Source organism: Misgurnus anguillicaudatus, chromosome 2 (assembly GCF_027580225.2).
Source record: "Misgurnus anguillicaudatus chromosome 2, ASM2758022v2, whole genome shotgun sequence".
In the NCBI taxonomy this organism is placed as follows: domain Eukaryota; kingdom Metazoa; phylum Chordata; class Actinopteri; order Cypriniformes; family Cobitidae; genus Misgurnus; species Misgurnus anguillicaudatus.
In genome coordinates this window covers 36,002,341-36,022,500 of record NC_073338.2, presented here as the reverse complement: position 1 = coordinate 36,022,500, position 20,160 = coordinate 36,002,341, and the positions used below count along the sequence as shown (strand labels likewise).

The following is a 20,160-nucleotide window of genomic DNA, read 5'->3' as shown; positions in this document are numbered from 1 at the left end:
TTTGTGTCAATTTGTTGTTTAAACCGCAAATGTGCGTTTCATATATGTAACACGTGACCTTTAAACGGCATTACGCAATTACGTGAGGTCGCGCTGGCGCGTCACAGGACCGAAGATAGACGAGAAGTTGTGGTTTAAAAGTGCATATTTTTTATTTTTCTTATCAAAAATGACAATCTTTCGCTAGATAAGACCCTTATGCCTCGTTTGGGATCGTTTAGTCCTTTGAAACTGAAATTTTAAACTGCATTAAACTGTTACGTGTTGGGGTCCATTAAAGTCCATTAAAATGAGAAAAATCCCGGAATGTTTTTCTCAAAAAACATAATTTCTTCTCAACTGAACAAAGAAAGACATCAACATTTTGAATGACATGGTGGTGAGTAAATTATCTGGATTTTTTTTTTTTTTTTAAGAAAATTTTAATCTTTAAAGGGACAGTTTTAACCAGAAATTAATATTTTTTATCACTGATGTTATTCCAAACTTGTGTAACTTTTTCCATACACAAGGAGCACAAAGATATTTAGCAGAATATTCATACTTTTATTTATTTATGTATTTATTCATTCATTCTTTCAACCAATCATTCATTTGTACATTTGATGATACCCGGTATGTGTGTTAAAATATTCAGCTGATTTGTATAGGGTTCAGAATCAGATAACAAGCCATATGTGCTACTATTTTAACTAGTTTTGATGCTTGAAAGCGTACGTAAAATAAAATATTATAGCGATATTTATGATTTATAATTTTTTTGTGTTTTACAAATGAATGACATGAGGTTGAGTAATACATACTGTACAGGTTTGTATATATTAATGACTTTATGTATGTACTCTATGTTTATGTATAGGTCTGGATGTTGCACCTTTAACAGAAGAGGCATCCGGCTCATCTCAGACTCATCTAAGCCGTTCTCATCTGCGTCAGGTATCAGAAGAGCCACTGGACGGCATCCTGAGCCCTGAGCTGGACAAGATGGTCACAGATGGTCTGTATATACTAACTATGCATTATGTGAACTACTAATAACATTTGCCTTGAACAGCTTTATACAATGACTCTTTCTGTCTCGCAGAATCAATACTCAGCAGACTCTACAAAATGCCAGGTGGGTTTAAAACACAAGGCGGCAGCTGCCGGTGAATATGCACGTTTTGGTAAGTTGTAAAGAACTGAAGATCTGCGTCTTATTGCAGAACTTGGCGGAAAGGATGTGGAGGATCTCTTCACAGCTGTCCTGAGCCCCAGTGCCAGCCAACCTCAGATGCCTCAACAGATTCATGGAGCTCAAACCCTGCATGGACATCCAGGCCCTGGTTTACACCTTTCCCAACCCAACTCAGGTTTGTTGTTACATGTTATGGTAATGATATGGTATGATAAATACCCAACTTCATTTAAAGGTGCCATAGAATAAAACACTGTATTTACCTAGGCATAGATGAATAATAAGTACATGGTAATGACATATCGTAAGCCTCAAACGCATTTGTTTCCTCCATTTTTACGTTAACTTTGTTCATGCAAAAGACCGCTGGAAAACAGGCCAATCTCAACATAACACAGACTGTGACATCACAGTCGAAATGTACTCCCCCAACATTAAATTACACATTAAGTACAAAGTTATAAAAAGGCTAAAAACAAAGTTTTGACTGTTGAGTTAGCGTTACATGCTAATTAATGCTATATGCTAGCATTTAGGCTGAAGTTCTACTATTGACGTTACAGTCCTTATTGCAGGTCCATACTGAACCCCCCACAAACTTTACCACTCATAGACATCGATTAACAATCTCCAAACAATTAGTTGTTCCTCAAAATCTGTATTTTTATGTGATACAGGCTCACACATATAAGGTCTGTTTACTAATGTGAGCTACTGACATGAGCCTCAGAGCAGAGCTGAGCTATCAGAGCATAGCTTAACATTAATATTCATGACCCTTCCAAATAGGGCAAAAATAGACCATTTCATTCAAAGGACAAATCCTAGGGTTGTAAATGGATATGTAAAAACGTTTCTTGGATATTTTTTGCACTTAATAATGTTACATACCTTCTATGTAAACATAAAAAAACAATTAAACATATTATTTAAATGCATTCTTTGGCACCTTTAAAATTACAGGAAAATTAGAGTGTGTTGATGTAAAACAATTAAAGTAATACAATTATAGACAGCTAATTAATAATAGTTAATTAATAATTAGTAATTAACTAAGTTAATTAACTAAAATAAAAAATTGTATTTCTTTCTGACCTACTGAAATTAACCTGTTAATTTTAAATGATAGAAGAAGAAATAGAAAATGAATAACCCCACCCTAAATTATTACCATTGGTGGGGTCAGTCTTGTTATGTATAAACTAACAGAGCAATGTTTTGATATAGTTTTAATATAGTATAGATATTCTGTAACATGCGTAGCTTTTAAAAAAATTAGCACGTGCAATAATTGTCTGTGCAATTTAACTCTTTCCCCGCCAGCGTTTTTAAAAAAGATTGCCAGCCAGCGCCAGCATTTTTCATGATTTTCACAAAAGTTTAATGCCTTTCCGAAAATGTTCTTCTTTAAATATATAAACAAACAATATATCAAATGAAAGAACAGACCCTCTGCTTTCAAACTAAAAAAAATGTATCCTACCTTCATTAGTTCTCTTTTTATCCCCTTTTAAATATGGGTAGGTTTCTTCAAAAACACCCAATTTTTAGCAAAGAGCTGAGATAATTCCATTTTTGCGAAGGACTTTTGATAGAGATCAGATGCAGAGCGATCTTTAAAACATACACAGAGTTCTTTCTCTTTCACGTGAGGCGCAACTTCCGGGTTGTATAAGGTGCGGAAGTGCGCCACCTGGTGGATAATAGCGGTATTGCGGAAAGACGGAAAATCTCGTCATTGGCGGGAAAGCGAAAGAGTTAAGAACGAGTGGAATTTATTGTCTGTTATAATTCATAACTCATCACAGATGTTGCCGATAGAGTTTTATTTGTATTGAACTTTGTATTGAACATACTTTGAAAACACAAATACTATGCAGTGTAATTACACATGTCTATGTCTTTATGTCTTTACCTACATAAAAAAAATTTAAATCTTGAAGGCCAACATCTGTCTCAGATAGTGTGTTATTTGCACTTTGTCATGCATATTGATGCATTTTTGTACAGGAATGGCTTCACGGATACCCATGATGAATGGTCTGATGGAACCCAAACAGGAGTTTTCACAGTCTCAAATTTGTCCTGGATCGGGGCCTGATATGGCTCGAAATATTCCCTCCATGCAGCGCATGCCTTTCCCAGACAATCTAAGGTAAGCTATTGGCCTGTTTGCACAGACACATTTAGACATACATCTATCTTATAATCTTGTGAGCAAAATATGACTATCTGAACATTCATGTTAGAATGTGCTGTAGGTTGAAAATATATTTTTATCTGGTGTGCAGAGACAGGAAGTTTAATCTGATGGCACAGGAGACGGCAGGTCCATGGTCTGCTACAGGTTCATCTTCAGCCTCTGCTCCTGCAGCCTCATCCGAGGTGGAGGGAGACTCACTTTCAACCGCACAGAAGAGCACTCTAAAGTGGGAGAAAGAAGAAACACTAGGAGAACTTGCCACTGTCGCACCCGTGTTGTACACTAATGTCAACTTCCCGAACCTTAAGGAGGAATATCCAGGTCTGAAAAACAACATATTTATTTTCACAATATATTTATCGAACAAGATATTTAAAGAAGGAATGTTGTTCGTAGAATTTTATTTAAAGTAATCAAATATTTTTTGTAATGCCAGGAGTAATTTCTGAATGGTAAGACAAGAAATGTGTGTTATTTTAAAGTGCACTGCCTTTATCATATTTTTATAATATCTTTCATTGTAATTCTTATGCACACTTTACTTTAAAGCAGACATATCATGAAAATCTGACTTTTTCCATGTTTAAGTGCTATAATTGGGTCGCCAGTCATGCTGTCAACCTATGTGATAAAGATTAACCCAGTAACTTAGTTTTGGTAAACCATTCTCTGCAAGCATGTGAAAAAAAAATAGGTCATTGAAATCTGTCTCCTTGTGATGTCAAAAGGGGAACTTATTATAATAATATCGCCACTTTCTCTACACTATCCAACCACGGCACTGCCATTTAGTGCAGAGAGAGAAAGAGAAAATAATTGACAGCTTAATTGAGTTTCAATTTCAACAAACCACCAATATGGCGATCAGTGTTTGCATTTCATCAGCTCCTTTGCATTTTAGGTCACACCCAAAAACGGCACATTTTTGCACATACCTACACAGTGGTAATTTTAACATAATATAATAAATTATCTGTGGGGTATTTTGAGTTAAACCTTTATATACATAATTTGTGGACACCAAAGATTTATTTTACATCTTAAAAAAGTCTTATGAAATGTCCCCTTTAACATTATACCATTAACCATTTTAGATTGGTCAACACGTGTGAAGCAAATTGCTAAACTGTGGAGAAAAGCAAGTTCACAGGACAGAGCTCCATATGTGGTAAGATTGCACATTTTCTGAAATATACAGATCTTGATATTTTATCACCAGAAGTATTTCATTGTTTAGAACAGGGCTGCCATTTGCCAATTTAAATTACATAGTGATAAATCAAAATTGATCATATTAATATTTGCTTCGAGAAAAGTCGCAAATAAACATAACATAACACACATTAGAAAAAAGTCACTTTAAAAATCATACAGTGTATGTTTTATTTGCATATAATTAAACATATTTTTATCATTTAGTCCTTCACTGGCCTATCTGTTTTTAATTCAGGTTTGTCAGTTTATCCCAGATTTCTAGGTCAGTCACATGACTTATATCCTACAAGCAGTTTTTTTCTGTGTACACATGCAGACATACCATACAGGATTACTTATACAAGTTTTTATAAAAGGTATATTATGTAATAAATGCTCAAAATTCACAGTCCGAGTTCTGAAGCAGAGTAAAACAGCGCCTGAACAATTGAAAAAATCTACCTAGAAAATGTTAATATACAGTATACTACTTTTACAAAGCTCTAAATCAGTTAAGCTACTGCCACAAGGACTTTTCCTCTTTTTTTATTGCTCATAAAGACTGAATTTCTAAAGAATGAAGCCAGTCAGCTTATTAGAGTTTCTGTGTGTGATATAACTGGACTTTGGTACGATATTGAACAATTACTTTGAGTAGCACTTTAAAAAACAAAAAGCTTTCAACCAATTAGTGTAAAAACCATGTCATCACAGCAAATGAATGCAACCTGTGAATCTCGATGATATCAAAACTGCACAACCGTTTATTCCCATTCACAGCAAAAGGCCAGAGATAACAGGGCAGCCCTACGTATTAACAAAGTGCAGATGTCCAATGAGACCATTAAGCGCCAACAGCCTCAGTCTCAGCCGCAGCCTTTAGAAGTGTTTGATCCTGCTATACCACCACTGGATCCTGAATTACTGTTCAAAGACCCACTGAAGCCCAAGGAATCAGAGCATGAACAAGAATGGAAGTTTAGACAGGTAAGTCAAGTAGTGGTCAACTAATTTGGGTTTTTTTAATGGCCAATGATATTTGGAGGGCAGGGTGGCCAATGGCCTGTACACAATGTACATTTAAATGTATGCATTTGGCAGCCACTTTTATCTACAGTACAGTGCATTCAAGCTGTACAGTTTATTAGTATGTGTGCTTCCTGGGAATAAAACCCACAATGTTTGCATTACTACCACATTGCCTTACTAGTTTAGCTACACCAAAGTCATACAAAGACAGTAGGTGAACTTCTAGAGAGATTGTGGTTTTGTTTAGAGTTAGAAAAACATATATTTTGCACCTCTATCAGATTTTCCTGTGGTTGATGAAAGACATGTTGCACTATTATTATTTTCTTCCGTTCATGGTCTGGTGGTGGACAGTAAGACTTTTGAACAGAGGGAGATCCCTAATTTGCATTCTGTGTCAGTGCTTTTCCATTGTAGACAAAGAATATAACAGAAGCAAGCCGAATGCCCTACGTAATAAACTTTACTAAAGTATCGTTGGTTACTTTAGAGCAGTGGTTCTCAAACTTTTTCAGCTTGCGGCCCCCCTTGGGTACGGTGCATTCCTTCGCGGCCCCCCCAAAGAAAATGTATTACAAACTTGTTCTAAAATGTAACATTTTGATTAGACAAAACATAGTAAAGTATACAGATTAGTGTTGTTGGTTAGTAGCCTTATTTTGTTTAGGTTTAATTACACAGAATTTATGATTTGAATTAATGTATGTTATAAAATGTCATAAACCTGGGGCCCCCCTGGCACCATCTCGCGGCCCCCAGTTTGAGAACCACTGCTTTAGAGGACACAAAGGAATTTAACTAATAAAGAAATGTGAACCACAACATTGTTTTCATATGTACTTATGCTAAGAACACAGTGCTCAAAACATCAAATGTCATTTGTGGGTCCTGTTTCCCAGAAAGTAATCAAACAAGTTAAATCACATACAGAATGAAACATGTAGTTGTTTTAAACAAAATGTCTTTAAATTGTTTGACGTGTATATTAAACGCAGATATTGAATTTAAGTAAGAAATAAAAATGCTTTGGTGATAAAAAAAAATGTGTATATTTAAAAATATATATTTATTGTATTTTATTCTATCTGTTGCAGCAAATGAGACAGAAAAGTAAGCAGCAGGCTAAGATTGAAGCTACACAGAAACTTGAACAAGTAAAGAATGAACAGCTTAATCAGCAGCAACAACAGCACCCATCCTTCAACCAATCTGAGCATGACTCCTCTGGTGACTTGAGAAGTCCGGTCTCTGTGCAGTCTAACAATGGGAACATGTCTCCCCATCAGCCCAATTCAAAGAATGGGGCTTCAAATGCACAGATTCCTGGCACGCCCACATCATGTTCCCCAGATGACGTCTTTTTGCGTCCTCATCCTCCACCTCCTTCTTCAGGATCTCAACCACAGTCTCCTCAAATGTTCTCTCCAAGCTCCTCTGGCTCTAGGCCATCTTCACCCTGGGATCCCTACACCAAAATGGTGGGCACTCCTAGACCTCCACCTTCTGGGCAGGGAACTCCACGTCGTAACTCAGAATCAGGGAAATCTCCCAGGGGTCTTTCAGAGCCCATTGGTTCACCAACAGCCATATGCAGTGACCCATATGCCAAGCCCCCAGACACCCCAAGACCAGCAGGAAATACAGACCCTTTTGTGAAGCCCATGTGCCCTCCCAGAGCAAGTCAGACATTAGAAGGTAGGCATCTTATTGGCTCCCCAGGTCATGATCCATTCTCTAGGGTGTCTGTGAGAAAGGAAGCCTATCAGAGAATGCCTCAGGGCAGGATGATACTTTCCGACCCTTATGCTCGTCCCTTACTCACTCCTATTCCAGGCAGTAATGAATCGGGGTCTGTCCAGGTTTTTAAAACCCCTATGCCACCCCCTCAGGCTCAGGAACAATATGCAGGTATGCAGGCACGGAGAGGAATGGCCGATCCTTTTGAAAGACCCATAATGCCCCCTCGATCCTCTGACGGATTCTCACAAAATCAACAGAATGACCCATATGCACAGCCTCCACTAACTCCTCGTCCTGCAGTAAGTGAAGGCTATGCAAATCAAAGGGTCTTACGGCAGCCCCAGACTCTTCCATTTTCTCAGCCAGGGGTAATGATTCGACAGCCTTCCTGTAACCCATATGCTCGTGCACCCCCTACACCTAGGCCAGACTATTCTCAATGTGATCCCTTTGGACAACAACCTGCAACACCAAGACCTTCAATTGACCCTTTTGGCCAGTCTTCATTTTCTAACCCTTATGCTAGAATGCCTGGCACACCTAGACCACATGACCCTGAACCCTACTCTCAGCAGCCTGCAACTCGCCATCCAGTCATGATGAACCAACCATCCCAACAAACTCAACAGCAGACTCAAAATCGCATAATGTCTCCGATGTCAATGGATCCTTATGCGCACCCCCATGGGGCACCACGCTTAGGAATGCCAGACAGGTTTCCCAAGTCTCCAAGTCACCAAAGGAACCCTGATCCTTTTAGTCAACCTGCAGGACTGCCACGTTCAGTAGGACCCGATCTTAATGCACAATTAATAGGAAGATCGCAGTCATTACTCAATAATTCAACTGTAAATCCATCACGAACACCACACCCCCTGGGTGCTGGACAGGCCCTGGGACCTGGGCCCATACCCAATCATGACCCATTCTCTTCTCCTCAAGTCTTGATGCAAGACTCTTTTGCCAGTCCAACAAAACATGGACCTCAATCTTTCAAACATCTGGGTATGGCGGATGATACTATCCCTCAGCAACTATCCAATCTGCCTAATCAGACTCCTATTCATGACCCCTTTGAGCAGACCCCAATGGTTCCACATCCTCAGTGTGGAGACAATAAAGAGCAACAAGGTTTGGCACAAAGTATCAATTCCCACGCTATGGGACAACCCAGCACTGAAGCTCAATCAGTACCTCTTGCTGAAGCTGAGGAAAGACTACGACAGGTGTGGTTTGTTTTGTAACTGTTTCATTTTTTTATGAGATCAACTGTGTAACATTTGAAACAGACACCAACACTAACTCTATATTTTGTTCACAGCGTCAGCGGATTCGAGAGCTGCTTCTCCGACAGCAGCAACAAAAAAGTGCCATACGTCAAGAGAAGGTTGTACAGGATCATTCTATGTCCATGCCTCCAGGAACCCCTCAGCACTGGAGCCAGGATGCTACAAGCCAGCAGGGTGAAATTTTTAATCGACCACCACCACCATATCCTGGTCCAGGAGCTGTAAGAGGTCCCCAGAGATTCCATGGGCCATACCCAGGAGATCAACAGGGGCATTTTCCTGAAGGCCAGTTTCCCAGACCACAGTTTCCTGGGGATAACTCCGTTATAAGGCAGCTTGGACCGAGGTGGGTTAAATGGCATATTACAGAATTTGTAACAGATTTTTGTAAAGGTAGTAAAAATGTAAATTAGGGATGTCAATTTACGCAATTTCCCATATGCGATTATCGTTTAAATTAAAGATCAATCAATCGAATAATCGTTTGTTGTAATTATATCCAAGAAGCATACGAATGTCACTTTTCCCGTTGTCATCTCCAGCTTTGACCTGCTGTGCACTTTCAGCAAAGATACTTATATTATGAAAATAGCAACCTTCGGTATTCTACCATTAGAAAACCTGCAACAGTCAACTTGGCTAACATGCAGCGCCTCAGCCAATCAATAATGATCAGTGACATGAGTGTTGTGGGCGTTCAGAGTGTTACGAAAGTCAGTTGCAGTTTACATTTTACAGTTTCTTGCCAGAATTTAAGATTACATTTTAATCTGTTCCTTAAAAATGGCATCTGGTCTCCCTCCCTGTGTACAGCAGCTTTAGCAATGTTTTTATGCTATGTTTGTTATCGACAATTAATCAGAAGTTCGATAATTGTTAACATCCCACAATGGTTCTGTTGTTTATTATAGGATGGCCATCACTCCTGGTGTCCAAGGATCTCTGGGAGCTCCAAGACCTCATCAAATGCAAGACTCAATAATGGAAGCTCATCCACAGATGAGAAGGTCCATGTCCATGGACCTGGGAAGATCAGTTGTAGGCGGTTCTATAGGAACTCCACAATTGCCTCCTCGTGGAATGCATGTACAACAGCATAACATAATGGGGCAGCCTTTTATAGAGCTAAGACACAGAGCGCCAGATAACAGGCTGCGGTTTCCTTTTGGACCTCCTATGATGCAGGGAAATCGAATGGAATCGCTATCACAACACAGACCCACAGGTTTTATGGGTGGGCAGGAAATGGGATTCCCTTTCAATCAGCTTCCAATGGAAGCAGCAATGAATCAATCTCAGGTAGCTGTTACACAGATGCAGGGGTCTTTAAGCATGGGAAATTTACATCAGTCCAATGTTCCATTAAGACCTGGACATCCACAGATCCCTCTCACAAGGTCTATAAGCCAACCTGCTTCTAATGAGACTCTTAGTGCTCCCTTGCTCACAAATGTTGCTGCTACATCTGCTGGACAAAATGATGATGTACCTTTATCCACAAATGAAGTGCATGAGGAGAAATTAGATACTGATGAATCTGCTGTGAAGGACCTTGAAGATGTTGAAGTGAAGGACCTTGTTGATGCTGATTTAGAGAACCTAAATCTTGACCCAGATGATGGAAAGGACTTGGATCTTGAAACGAATGACCTGCATCTAGATGACTTTTTAACATCTGGCAAATTTGATATAATAGCTTATGCTGATGCTGATTTAGATCTTAGCGAGGACTTGGACCTCAGTGATCCTATGGAAGACCACGCTGAAATGTCAGATGGCCAAAAGGCAGAAACCGAGAAAAAGACTGAAAGTTTTGGTGACACACCCTCCTCATCCTCTTCTGCATCAACAATGAAGGACAATGTAGGCACAACTGCTCAGTCTCAAGACCAAACCAATCAAGAAGTTTCTCAGGATCCGGAATTGGTTTCCTTTAAAACTGAGGAGGACAATGAAAATGGGATCAAGGATTGTATGTCCCAAGGCACTTCTTGCAAGGATCAAAAACCCGAAAGTGCCAGTTTACAGGTTGCAAAGACTGGAAGTCACCCTGATGCTACTCCAGTACTTTCAAGTTTATTGGTTAATGTTCCACCAGATGGTGAATCAATGAAGCAAGAACACTGTGGACAGTCCGTGACACAAAGCAACCCTCCAAATCAGGAGGCTACAATGCCACTCAGTACCAATCTTCTGGGCCAAGGAAACTTCTCAGCGCAGAGGATGGAGTCTGGCCTCAGTTTAGACCAATCATTAGTGTCTTCTCATGGAGAAACTTCATTAGAAGTCCCAGGTTCTATTCAGGAACAACCACAAAGCCATATTTTTGATATGGATCAAAAGGATGCTCTACTCTCAGGGGATCAGCACAGTATTCTTACTCAGCAGCTAATGCTGTCTCAGCAAGGCCATCAAAACAGACCACTGCTTTTGGAGGAGCAGCCTCTTCTTCTACAAGATCTCCTGGATCAGGAGAGACAAGAGCAACAGCAGCAGAAAGAAATGCAGGCTATGATCAGGCAGCGGTCAAGTGACTCATTCTTCCCAAACATAGGTAAGGTTTTAATGTAATTAATCTTGTTATATAATTAAAATATAATTTAAATCTTTCAAAACTAATCAAATGAAAAAAGATTTGGCCATTTCTTGTTTTATGCAAGACAGGCATTGGTCAAGGGTTTAAAAATAACAATAAACCTGTTGTTCAACTGTCTACAGATATAACAAATGTAAAACTTTAAGCAAGAAATGGCAACATTTATAAAATGAAGGTTTATTACCTGCAATTTCTGTGGCAATCTTGACTGCGTTTTAACTCATTCCCCACCATTAACAAGTTATCTCGTCAATTAAGAGTAAACTGGCGGGCAACTTCTCATAAAAAGGCTGGTGGGGAATGAGTTAATAAATCTATTACAGGATGCAATATTGGATATTTAATACCAGGTTATTAGGCATGATCCTTTTTAAAAGGTTTCCAAATATGATGCAGAAAAAAACTTAAGTTAAATTAAGCATGTTGTTCTTTTATCGAAAGCTAAAGATATTTTAACATTGATTGTTTAACATTGATTTTAACCATAACATTGATAGGAACCTTTTCATTGATTTGATTTAGATTTTGATGCCATCACTGACCCAATCATGAAGGCAAAGATGGTTGCATTAAAAGGCATCAATAAAATGATGGTTCAGAACAACATGGGAATGACCCCAATGGTCATGAACAGGTGAGTAAAAGTTATTATTTTCGATTAATTTATTAAATTGTCATTTCTGCTGAGGACTGTTTTAAGTTTCATTGTGCCTTTTTTTTCATAAAATCCCAATTAGTGTCCAAACTGGGCAGGGAACATCAGGCCCTGACGGCGCCGTAACTCCAGTGCAGGTGTCTGGACAGGTGAGACTCTTTCATACTTTCTTCGTATCAGTTCACTTATAATCAAGCTGTTTTCTCATAGTGCAATTTATGTCTCATTTAGGAGAGCAGAGTGGCTCCCCACATGGCACGACCCAATCCTCCAAATTATGGAACAGGATTTGGCCGTAAGTTTGTATTCCTTATGTTTTACAGGTTTTAGGTGTCAGTTTCCCATTTATAATGTGATCATTCTGAAAATGCGAATATGATTCCAAAGTATTTAAAGGGGACATATCATGAAAATCTGACTTTTTCTATGTTTAAGTGCTATAATTGTGTCCCTAATTCTTCTATCAACTTAAAAAATGTGAAAAATATCATCCCAGTAACTTAGTTTTGGTAAACCATTCTCTGCAAGCATGTGACAAAATAGGTCATTAAAATGTGGCTCCCCTTGTGATGTCAGAAGGGATTATACTCCCCTTAATATTCTCTATACAACCACGACACTGCCATTTAGTGTAGAGATCAGCTTATTTGAATTTAAAGGACACACCCAAAAACAGCACATTTTTGCTTACACCTACAAAGTGGAAATTTTAACATGTTATAATAAATTATCTATATGGTATTTTAAGCAAAAACATTACATACGCACACTTTGGACACCAAAGATTTATTTTACATCTTTAAAAAATCTTGTGAAATGTCCCATTTAATAGCCATATTTGGCTTGTCATTATACATGTCATCAAAAAATGAATGCTTCACCTGTGTTTAATCATTCCACCGTTTTTCTTTCTCCTCAAAGATGACACCCAGAAGGTGCAGTATGAGGATTGGCTCAGGGAAACTCAGCAGCTGCTTCAGATGCAGCAGAAGTTCCTGGAAGAGCAGATCGGGGCCCACAGGAAGTCAAAGAAGGCCCTGTCAGCCAAACAGAGGACTGCCAAGAAAGCAGGACGCGAGTTCCCTGAAGAGGATGCAGAGCAGCTGAAGCATTTGACAGAGCAGCAGGGAGTGGTGCAGAAACAGCTGGAGCAGGTAAAGCACATATACAGTAGCAGTCATTCATGGCTTCATGGATTCGCTTTTTCTGAAAAATACGTTTTTTTTTATTTTCATCATCATAGCATATTTTTAGGTAAATTTTATTGGCATTTAATTTAATGACATTATTGTCTATTAGATAATGCTCCTTCTTATTTGGTTTTAATTAACATACCTATTTATAAATTTGTAGATTTTTTTGTAATAGTCAAATAAAGTTAGAAAGGTCTATTAGTATTTTCGCAGTAATTATAATTGGGCACAGTAAATTAACATAATAATTATATTTGTATTAATATTATATGTATCATGTCTTTAAGGTCAGTAGACCCCTTTATTAAATAAAGTTATAAAACTCATCAGACTGTACTATATATAATCAGAATTTACTTATTCAAACATTAGACATTTACTTGTAAAATTAGATTTTAAAGGACAAGTTCAGTATTTTACACTTAAAGACCCGTTTTCAGATTGTTTATGATGAAATAGAACGGTTTTGACCGAAGCCCGGACACATGATGCTGGCCCGAGAATCCCCGAGCGCCCGTTCCACCACCTCCCACCTCTACAATGGGTCCACAGCTGCACAGGAACAACCCCTCCCAAAATGCATTAAACTTTCGTTTACAAAGACGTGAAACTCACCGAGTGGTCAGGGGTTTTCACTGATATGCTCACACAAAAATCGCTGCAAAAGATACTTTCCAACAGGTCTTATCGTAGTTTTTGTCCAACTCCATTGACTTGTATTAGATGTGCTGTGAGGTACGGTATTACTCCGCGCCGGGAAAGTTGTTTGTATTTTTGCAATTGGCAAAGGTGGATTGTTTGGAAAAATAGGTCCAAAAGTTTAAAAACGAATGCTAAAACAGCTGTTGGAAAGCATCTCCTGCAGCGATTTCCGTGCGAGCATACACCCCTGACCACTCGGTGAGTTTCACGTCTTTGTAAACGAAAGTTTAATGCATTTTAGGAAGGATTGTTCCAATGCACCCACACACCCATTCTAGAGGTGGGAGGCGAAACAACAAACACCCGAAAACTCTCGGGCCAGCATCACGTCCAAACTTCAGTATAAACCGCCCCGCTTCACCACAAACAATCTGAAAACAGGGCCCCAGGTGTAAAATACCGAACTTGTCCTTTAAAGGTGCAGTGTGTAAATTTTACCGCCATCTAGCAGTGAGATTGTGAATTGCAACCAACGGCTGAGTCCACCATTCACTAAAAACACATAGAGAAGCTATGCTAGCAGCCAAAGGACAAACATGTTGTTTTCTAAGACCAAATAGAGTAGTGACAAAACACGATTTGTACAGCAGTTTGTCTGTTTAGGGCTACGGTAGAAACATGGCGGCACAAAATGGCGACTTACCCGTAGTGTATGTAGATAAAAATGTCTAATTCTAAGAAAATAAACACACGACATTTCATTATGTAAGATCTTTATGCACCACTGATAATATAGTTATGTATATAAAATTGCATTTCTGTCATTAGATCCTTCTTAAAGTTACACACTGCACCTTTATAGGAAACAAAAAGTATTGTACATGTTTCATAAGATTTATCAAGAATATTTATTTTTGGTTGTCTTAGATCCGCAAACAACAGAAAGAGCATGCCGAGCTTATAGAGGAATATAGGGTCAAACAACAGCAGCAGGGTGTCATGCAGCCCCCAATGATGCCTGGAATGCCACCAATGCAGCCTCATGCTAGCATAATGCCAGTTGCACCCCCTATGAACCAACCTATGATGAATCCGATGATGCCCATTCGGCTCCACCCTGGTCAGACAGATGCATCTAATGTACCCAACGCAGCAGACTGGCACCCCGGAGCTCCTGTTCCTAGTGTAGTACCTCAAATGCCAGGAGTAATGCCCTCTCAAGTAGTCCAGACACAGCCTGCGCAGCCAGTAGTGGCTAGACCCAGTCAGGGGCAGATGGGTGATGAGTCACCTCATGTTAATTTTGATGATACCAACCCGTTTAGCGAAGGCTTTCAGGAGCGTGAGCGTAAGGAGAGACTACGAGAGCAGCAGGAGAGGCAAAGGGTACAGCTCATGAAAGAGGTGGAAAGGCAGCGTGCAAAGCATTGCATGGAGATGGAGCAACAGCAAGTCCCTAACTGCCAAGATGGTAACATGAGGGCCCTTTCCCAAATGCCTTTTTATAACCAGGAGCTACCGCAGGACTTCATGCAGCCACCCAGGATGCAGCAGATGCAAGGGCAAGCATTTCCACAGCAACAGGGCATGCAGCCAAGATTTGGTGGAGGGCCGTCCAGACCCATGTTGGGTAATGGCCCTTTCCATCAGGAAATGGGGCCTGGATTTGTTTCGGAGAGCTTTGCACCCCATGGGCCTAACTTTATCCAAACACAACCTCCTAGACCACAAAGGTATCCTGGGCCAAATATGATGCACCAAGGGCATCCGTTTTCAATGGAAGGGCCTACGCCGTTGCCTCCTAATTTTCCGGGTTCTGGTCCCTCGCTGATTCAGCTGTACTCCAACATCATTCCAGAGGAGAAGGGTAAGAAGAAAAGGAACCGCAAGAAGAAAAAAGACGACGATTGTGAGTCACTGAGAGCGCCCTCGACACCTCACTCGGACCTCACAGCCCCTTTGACACCCTGTGTATCAGACACATCATCCACACCTACAAGAAACCCAACAGTCTTTGGCGAGCATGAGCTCTGTGAAACGTCCCAGCCCGGGTCATCCACCCCAGGCTCTATGTGCAGCCAGCCACACTCCGAACTGGAGCGGCAGCTTTCAGAAGGCAGCTGCGGTGGAGGGGCTGAGATGGGCCATCAGGAAATGCATGACAGGATTCTCTCCAACATCAAATTGGAGAAGGTGGAGGCAAGTGACTGCCATGGACATAGGGGAATGGAGATGGATGTAGGACTGGGAATGGTGAAGGTGGAAGGAGACAGGGAAGGATTGTTTCCTCATTCTGCAAGCAAAAGCCCAGCAAACAGCTCAAAAGGTGAAGCTGGGAATGAACTCCTTAAACATCTATTGAAGAATAAGAGAACTCCACCTCATGTATTACCCCATCAAAGGTCTGAAGACAGCCTGAGGTCAGAGGAGGAGGGATTCGCCGACAGCAAAGCATTGCTGCGGCAGAGCTCAATGGACAGCACCGGGGTAAGTCATTGATGAAGATGGGAACCACACACAGGCTTTCTTATCACAGTCTATACAGATTGCAAACTTACGAGTCATAAATAAATGAATGGAATGTTTAAATTTTTTTATGTCGTTTAACCAAATTGTTGGAGAAATGTGTACGTTCAGGACGTTTAACAAAAGTCTCAATCTAATGATAACTTATCGATTTGACTTAAATTTCAATCTTTGACATCAATATTAAAGATATCGAGGGTATATTTTCAAAGAATGTTCTTTAGATTATGTTGGATGATTTTATGTAGAAAACAGTAAATTTCTAAAAATGGGTTTTCACAGGCAGTGTGACATATTTTCACTCAATGTTAACAGATTTTTTTACCTTCCCACAGACATTTTCTGATTCAAACCACCCTGATTTTCCTGGACAGTTACTTTCGGAGGACAAGAAAAAGCAGAGGAATAAGAGGGTCCCCAAGAGTGGAGAGAGACCAGGCCCTCGCTGTAAAAAGAGGAAAAAAGAAGAGGATGAGAGTCAATTGTATTGCTCCACTGAGCCAGTAATGACCCAGTTAAAACAGGTAGGACACAACAGACTAAGTCAGTTCTCACAAAGAACAAATAATGAGCTTTATTATCCACATTCATTTTACAAAACTAATTTTAGGATAATGTCTAAGACAAGGTTGACACCTTTATACATCTGACGTATTGTGAGGGCTAAAACAACTGTGCGATGATTAGGATTTAGGTTATGTACGCAACAACAATGTAACATATTTCCGGCATATAAGTCGCATCAGTCAAAAATGTGTTTTGAAGAGAAAAAAACATATAAGATGCACTGGACTTTGTCGCGTTTATTTAGAAAATGATTTCACAAAATCCAAGCCGAAAAACAGACATTTAATCTGTAAAGGCAAGTTATTCAACTAAACAATAGCAAACAGATCAGCAGGCTGAATAGGTGTCCGAACATGTTAAAGTAACATTACAGTTATTTACACGATACACAATAGCAATACAAAACATACTTGGAAGGCTGAATAGGCTAAATTAACAAGACAAGCCAAATTAAGTTATAAAGGTCCCGAAGTCAATCTGCATCACTGAATCCATTGAATTACATAAATACAAGAGCAGCATAAAGCAGAGTCTCACGGCTGTAGACGGTAATGGTTTCTCTTGGTTCATATGAAATAATTTTGACGTATAAGTCGCACTTTAAGTTCCAGGACCCGTCAAACTATCAAAAAAGTTTGATTTAAAGTCCGGAAAATACGATAGTGAAAAGTGACTAAATCCGCTGCATTAAGTATGCCAGGTCAGTAGATGGCAATGTTACCAAGGACAAAGGGATAAATAAAAACAATCAAGACATCGAAAGCATTGAGCAGTTTTGTTGAGACAGACAATAAGTTAGGTTTGTTACTACAAGTGACCCTTGAATAAAATCGCCAACGTTTGGTAAACTTTGTAAAGAAGCTTTGTAAACTCAGTAATGAACTCTTGTATCTCAGGATCTTGAGCAGCACAAACACAGTCCTGTAAGCCGCCATTGTTGTTTTGGTTATACATTATCAGATTTGCATGTACATATATTACATGGAGACGACAAGGTGCCGTTATAAGAAACTTGCACTTTGAAACCCACCTTTAAAGATTTGACCCCAAAATGCTGTTGTCGTGTAAATGGCCCCTTATTTTAAACCATTTATAACCTTTGTTCAGTATTTCACTGTTTAGGGCCTGAATTTGAAAACATGGCACATGGTTGTAAACAAATAAATAAAAATGGCACAAAATGATTTAGCCAATGAGTCCATCTGAAATTATTAAATTCAGAAATAAGTGTCCACGTAAACTTGGCTTTTGTTAGATATTATTGTAATGAAGTTCCTGTTAAATATTATAGTTAGGATTGATGAACCAAAGTCGAGGTCTCTTGCCTTCTAATGCAGCATGAATGTCAGCTCACGATGCATTTCACAATGTTTCATTCTTTTGTCCTATCAGCAGCTTTCTCTCTTGCCCCTAATGGAGCCTCTGGTGCGGGTGAACTTTGCCCAGTTTGTGCCCTACGGAGGCGGTCAGCTGGACGGAGAGAGCCGTCTCTCGGGCACGTTTGGGAGTGCTTCGTTGGATGGCGTTTCAGACTATTACTCCCAACTGATTTTCAAGGTAATTAAGAACAGCCATCGCCATCATGTAAAATCTGTTTAGATGTGCAGAGGGTACTCGCATGTTTGTCTCGTTACAGCAGAACAATCTGAGTAATCCCCCAACGCCCCCGGCTTCCCTGCCTCCGACCCCTCCTCCGGTGGTACGTCAGAAACTGCTCAATGGTTTTGCCACAACAGAAGAGCTTGCCAGCAAAGGTGGCGTCATCGCTGGACATGATGGTGAGTGGAATATTGAGGGGGTTCAATATAAGTTAAGCTCTATTAATGACATCTGTGACCTGCTGTCGCATTTCATATCGATTTTAACATCACTTCATTTTAACAGTTACCAAAGGACTGCTTTCTAGACCTCTGCAGTTTAAAGCTGAGGAGGAACTGCTGGCCCGAGCTTTGGCTCAAGGGCCCAAAACTGTGAATGTGCCAGCCTCTCTTCCCACCCCACCACACAACAACCAGGAAGAGCTCAGGTGACATTACACTGCCAAATTAGGTTTCGCATTATAGTTGTTTTAAAGTCTGCCCTGGAGACCTTCAAAAACAGATACTATTAGTTAGTCGTGGTTGTAGTTTTGTTCATGCAAATATCAAAACGACCATGGGGTCAAGAAGTTAAAGTAAAACATTTTAATCTTTGTACAGTGCTTTGTGAATGTGTTGGCATTTAGCCTGGCCCCATTCATTCCTATGGCTCCAAACAAGGATGAATTTAGAAGCCACCAAACACTTCCATGTTTTCCATATTTAAAGACTGTTACATGAATAGTTACACGAGTAAGTATGGTGGCACAAATTAAAACTTTTGTTTGGAGCCGTGGGAATGAATGGGGCTGGGCTAGATGCTAACACATTCAAGAAGTGCTGTACAAAGATTAAAAGTGCACGCATTGAAAAAAGATAGGTATGTATTAATTCATCTAAGTTGAGGTAAAAACATAGTAAAATGTTGAAAAACGGTGGTGTTTTCCTTTAAGGCTTCATGTGTGCCTGCCACGACAATACTTTGAAATGTAATGAACAGACACATGAACATTTATCAAGTTTTCATGTTTTATTAAGATAAATTAATATAATTTAGTTTTAATTATATTTAATATAATTTATAAATTAATTTATATTAAAATGATTTTATGTAATTTATAAATTAATATAATTTATATTTAATATTAATTAATTTATCTAATTATAATGTATCTTTTATTCTTTCTTTTGTGTTTCTCATACACCCAGGGGCCAAGAGCACTGTGAGGACAGGGACACCCCAGACAGCTTTGTCCCGTCATCTTCACCAGAAAGCGTCGTTGGCATGGAGATCAGTCGTTATCCTGATTTGTCATTGGTCAAAGAAGAACCTCCTTCTCCGGCCTTGTCTCCTGTAATCCCAATGTTTCCTCTATTTAGGGGCAAAGGTAACTCACTTCTTCCTTCTGGATAACAGTATTGATGTGGGCTGTCGATGGGATTAGATTTGAAGAGATTTATCCTTATTTCTCTCTTTTTGAAGGTTCAGAGGTAAGGTTACGAGAGGTCAAGACAGAGCCTTCATCTATGTTCTTTGGCTCTTCATACGGATCAGTGCAGAATGGTTCCAATACTGGCCTGGTGTCTATTGCCATCACACTGAAGCCAGCTGCTGCTGAGGTGGGTAAACTCTTCCTGTGAAAAACTGATTGTTATTTGCAATCTGCAAATCTAATTAGATTATTGTTGCGAACCTACAGACTATTTTTTGTGTGTTAATTTTTGCTAATGTACATTTATTTTGTGAAAATAAGCAAAAGCTGTCCGTGGAA

The 20,160-nt window shown here is 39.6% G+C and overlaps 1 protein-coding gene and 1 long non-coding RNA gene across 10 annotated transcripts in view; one reads left to right on the top strand and one right to left on the bottom strand.

Moving 5' to 3' along the window:
* kmt2cb (lysine (K)-specific methyltransferase 2Cb) overlaps window positions 1–20,160 on the top strand; it is a 134,483-nt gene that overhangs the window by 103,353 nt on the left and 10,970 nt on the right. For 5 of the 9 annotated variants that reach the window (XM_055203001.2, XM_055202996.2, XM_055203002.2 and 2 more), the window contains 21 exons: window positions 860–997; window positions 1,085–1,117; window positions 1,206–1,352; window positions 3,188–3,332; window positions 3,469–3,701; window positions 4,475–4,548; window positions 5,355–5,561; window positions 6,698–8,569; window positions 8,665–8,978; window positions 9,544–11,186; window positions 11,751–11,862; window positions 11,966–12,032; window positions 12,115–12,178; window positions 12,805–13,037; window positions 14,646–16,205; window positions 16,580–16,768; window positions 18,204–18,368; window positions 18,448–18,589; window positions 18,696–18,837; window positions 19,598–19,776; window positions 19,872–20,008. In XM_055203001.2, the coding sequence (XP_055058976.2) occupies window positions 860–997; window positions 1,085–1,117; window positions 1,206–1,352; window positions 3,188–3,332; window positions 3,469–3,701; window positions 4,475–4,548; window positions 5,355–5,561; window positions 6,698–8,569; window positions 8,665–8,978; window positions 9,544–11,186; window positions 11,751–11,862; window positions 11,966–12,032; window positions 12,115–12,178; window positions 12,805–13,037; window positions 14,646–16,205; window positions 16,580–16,768; window positions 18,204–18,368; window positions 18,448–18,589; window positions 18,696–18,837; window positions 19,598–19,776; window positions 19,872–20,008 (7,796 nt within the window). The remainder of the gene's footprint in view (window positions 1–859; window positions 998–1,084; window positions 1,118–1,205; window positions 1,353–3,187; window positions 3,333–3,468; window positions 3,702–4,474; window positions 4,549–5,354; window positions 5,562–6,697; window positions 8,570–8,664; window positions 8,979–9,543; window positions 11,187–11,750; window positions 11,863–11,965; window positions 12,033–12,114; window positions 12,179–12,804; window positions 13,038–14,645; window positions 16,206–16,579; window positions 16,769–18,203; window positions 18,369–18,447; window positions 18,590–18,695; window positions 18,838–19,597; window positions 19,777–19,871; window positions 20,009–20,160) is intronic. The other 4 variants (XM_055202999.2, XM_055202997.2, XM_055202998.2 and 1 more) reach the window with 4 other exon arrangements.
* Window positions 2,987–20,160, bottom strand: part of LOC129442747 (uncharacterized) — a 62,840-nt gene continuing 45,666 nt past the window's right edge. The window contains exons 5-6 of the long non-coding RNA XR_008643973.2: window positions 12,765–13,089; window positions 2,987–3,601 (exon numbers count right to left, since the gene is read on the bottom strand). This is a non-coding gene — a long non-coding RNA (uncharacterized lncRNA). The remainder of the gene's footprint in view (window positions 3,602–12,764; window positions 13,090–20,160) is intronic.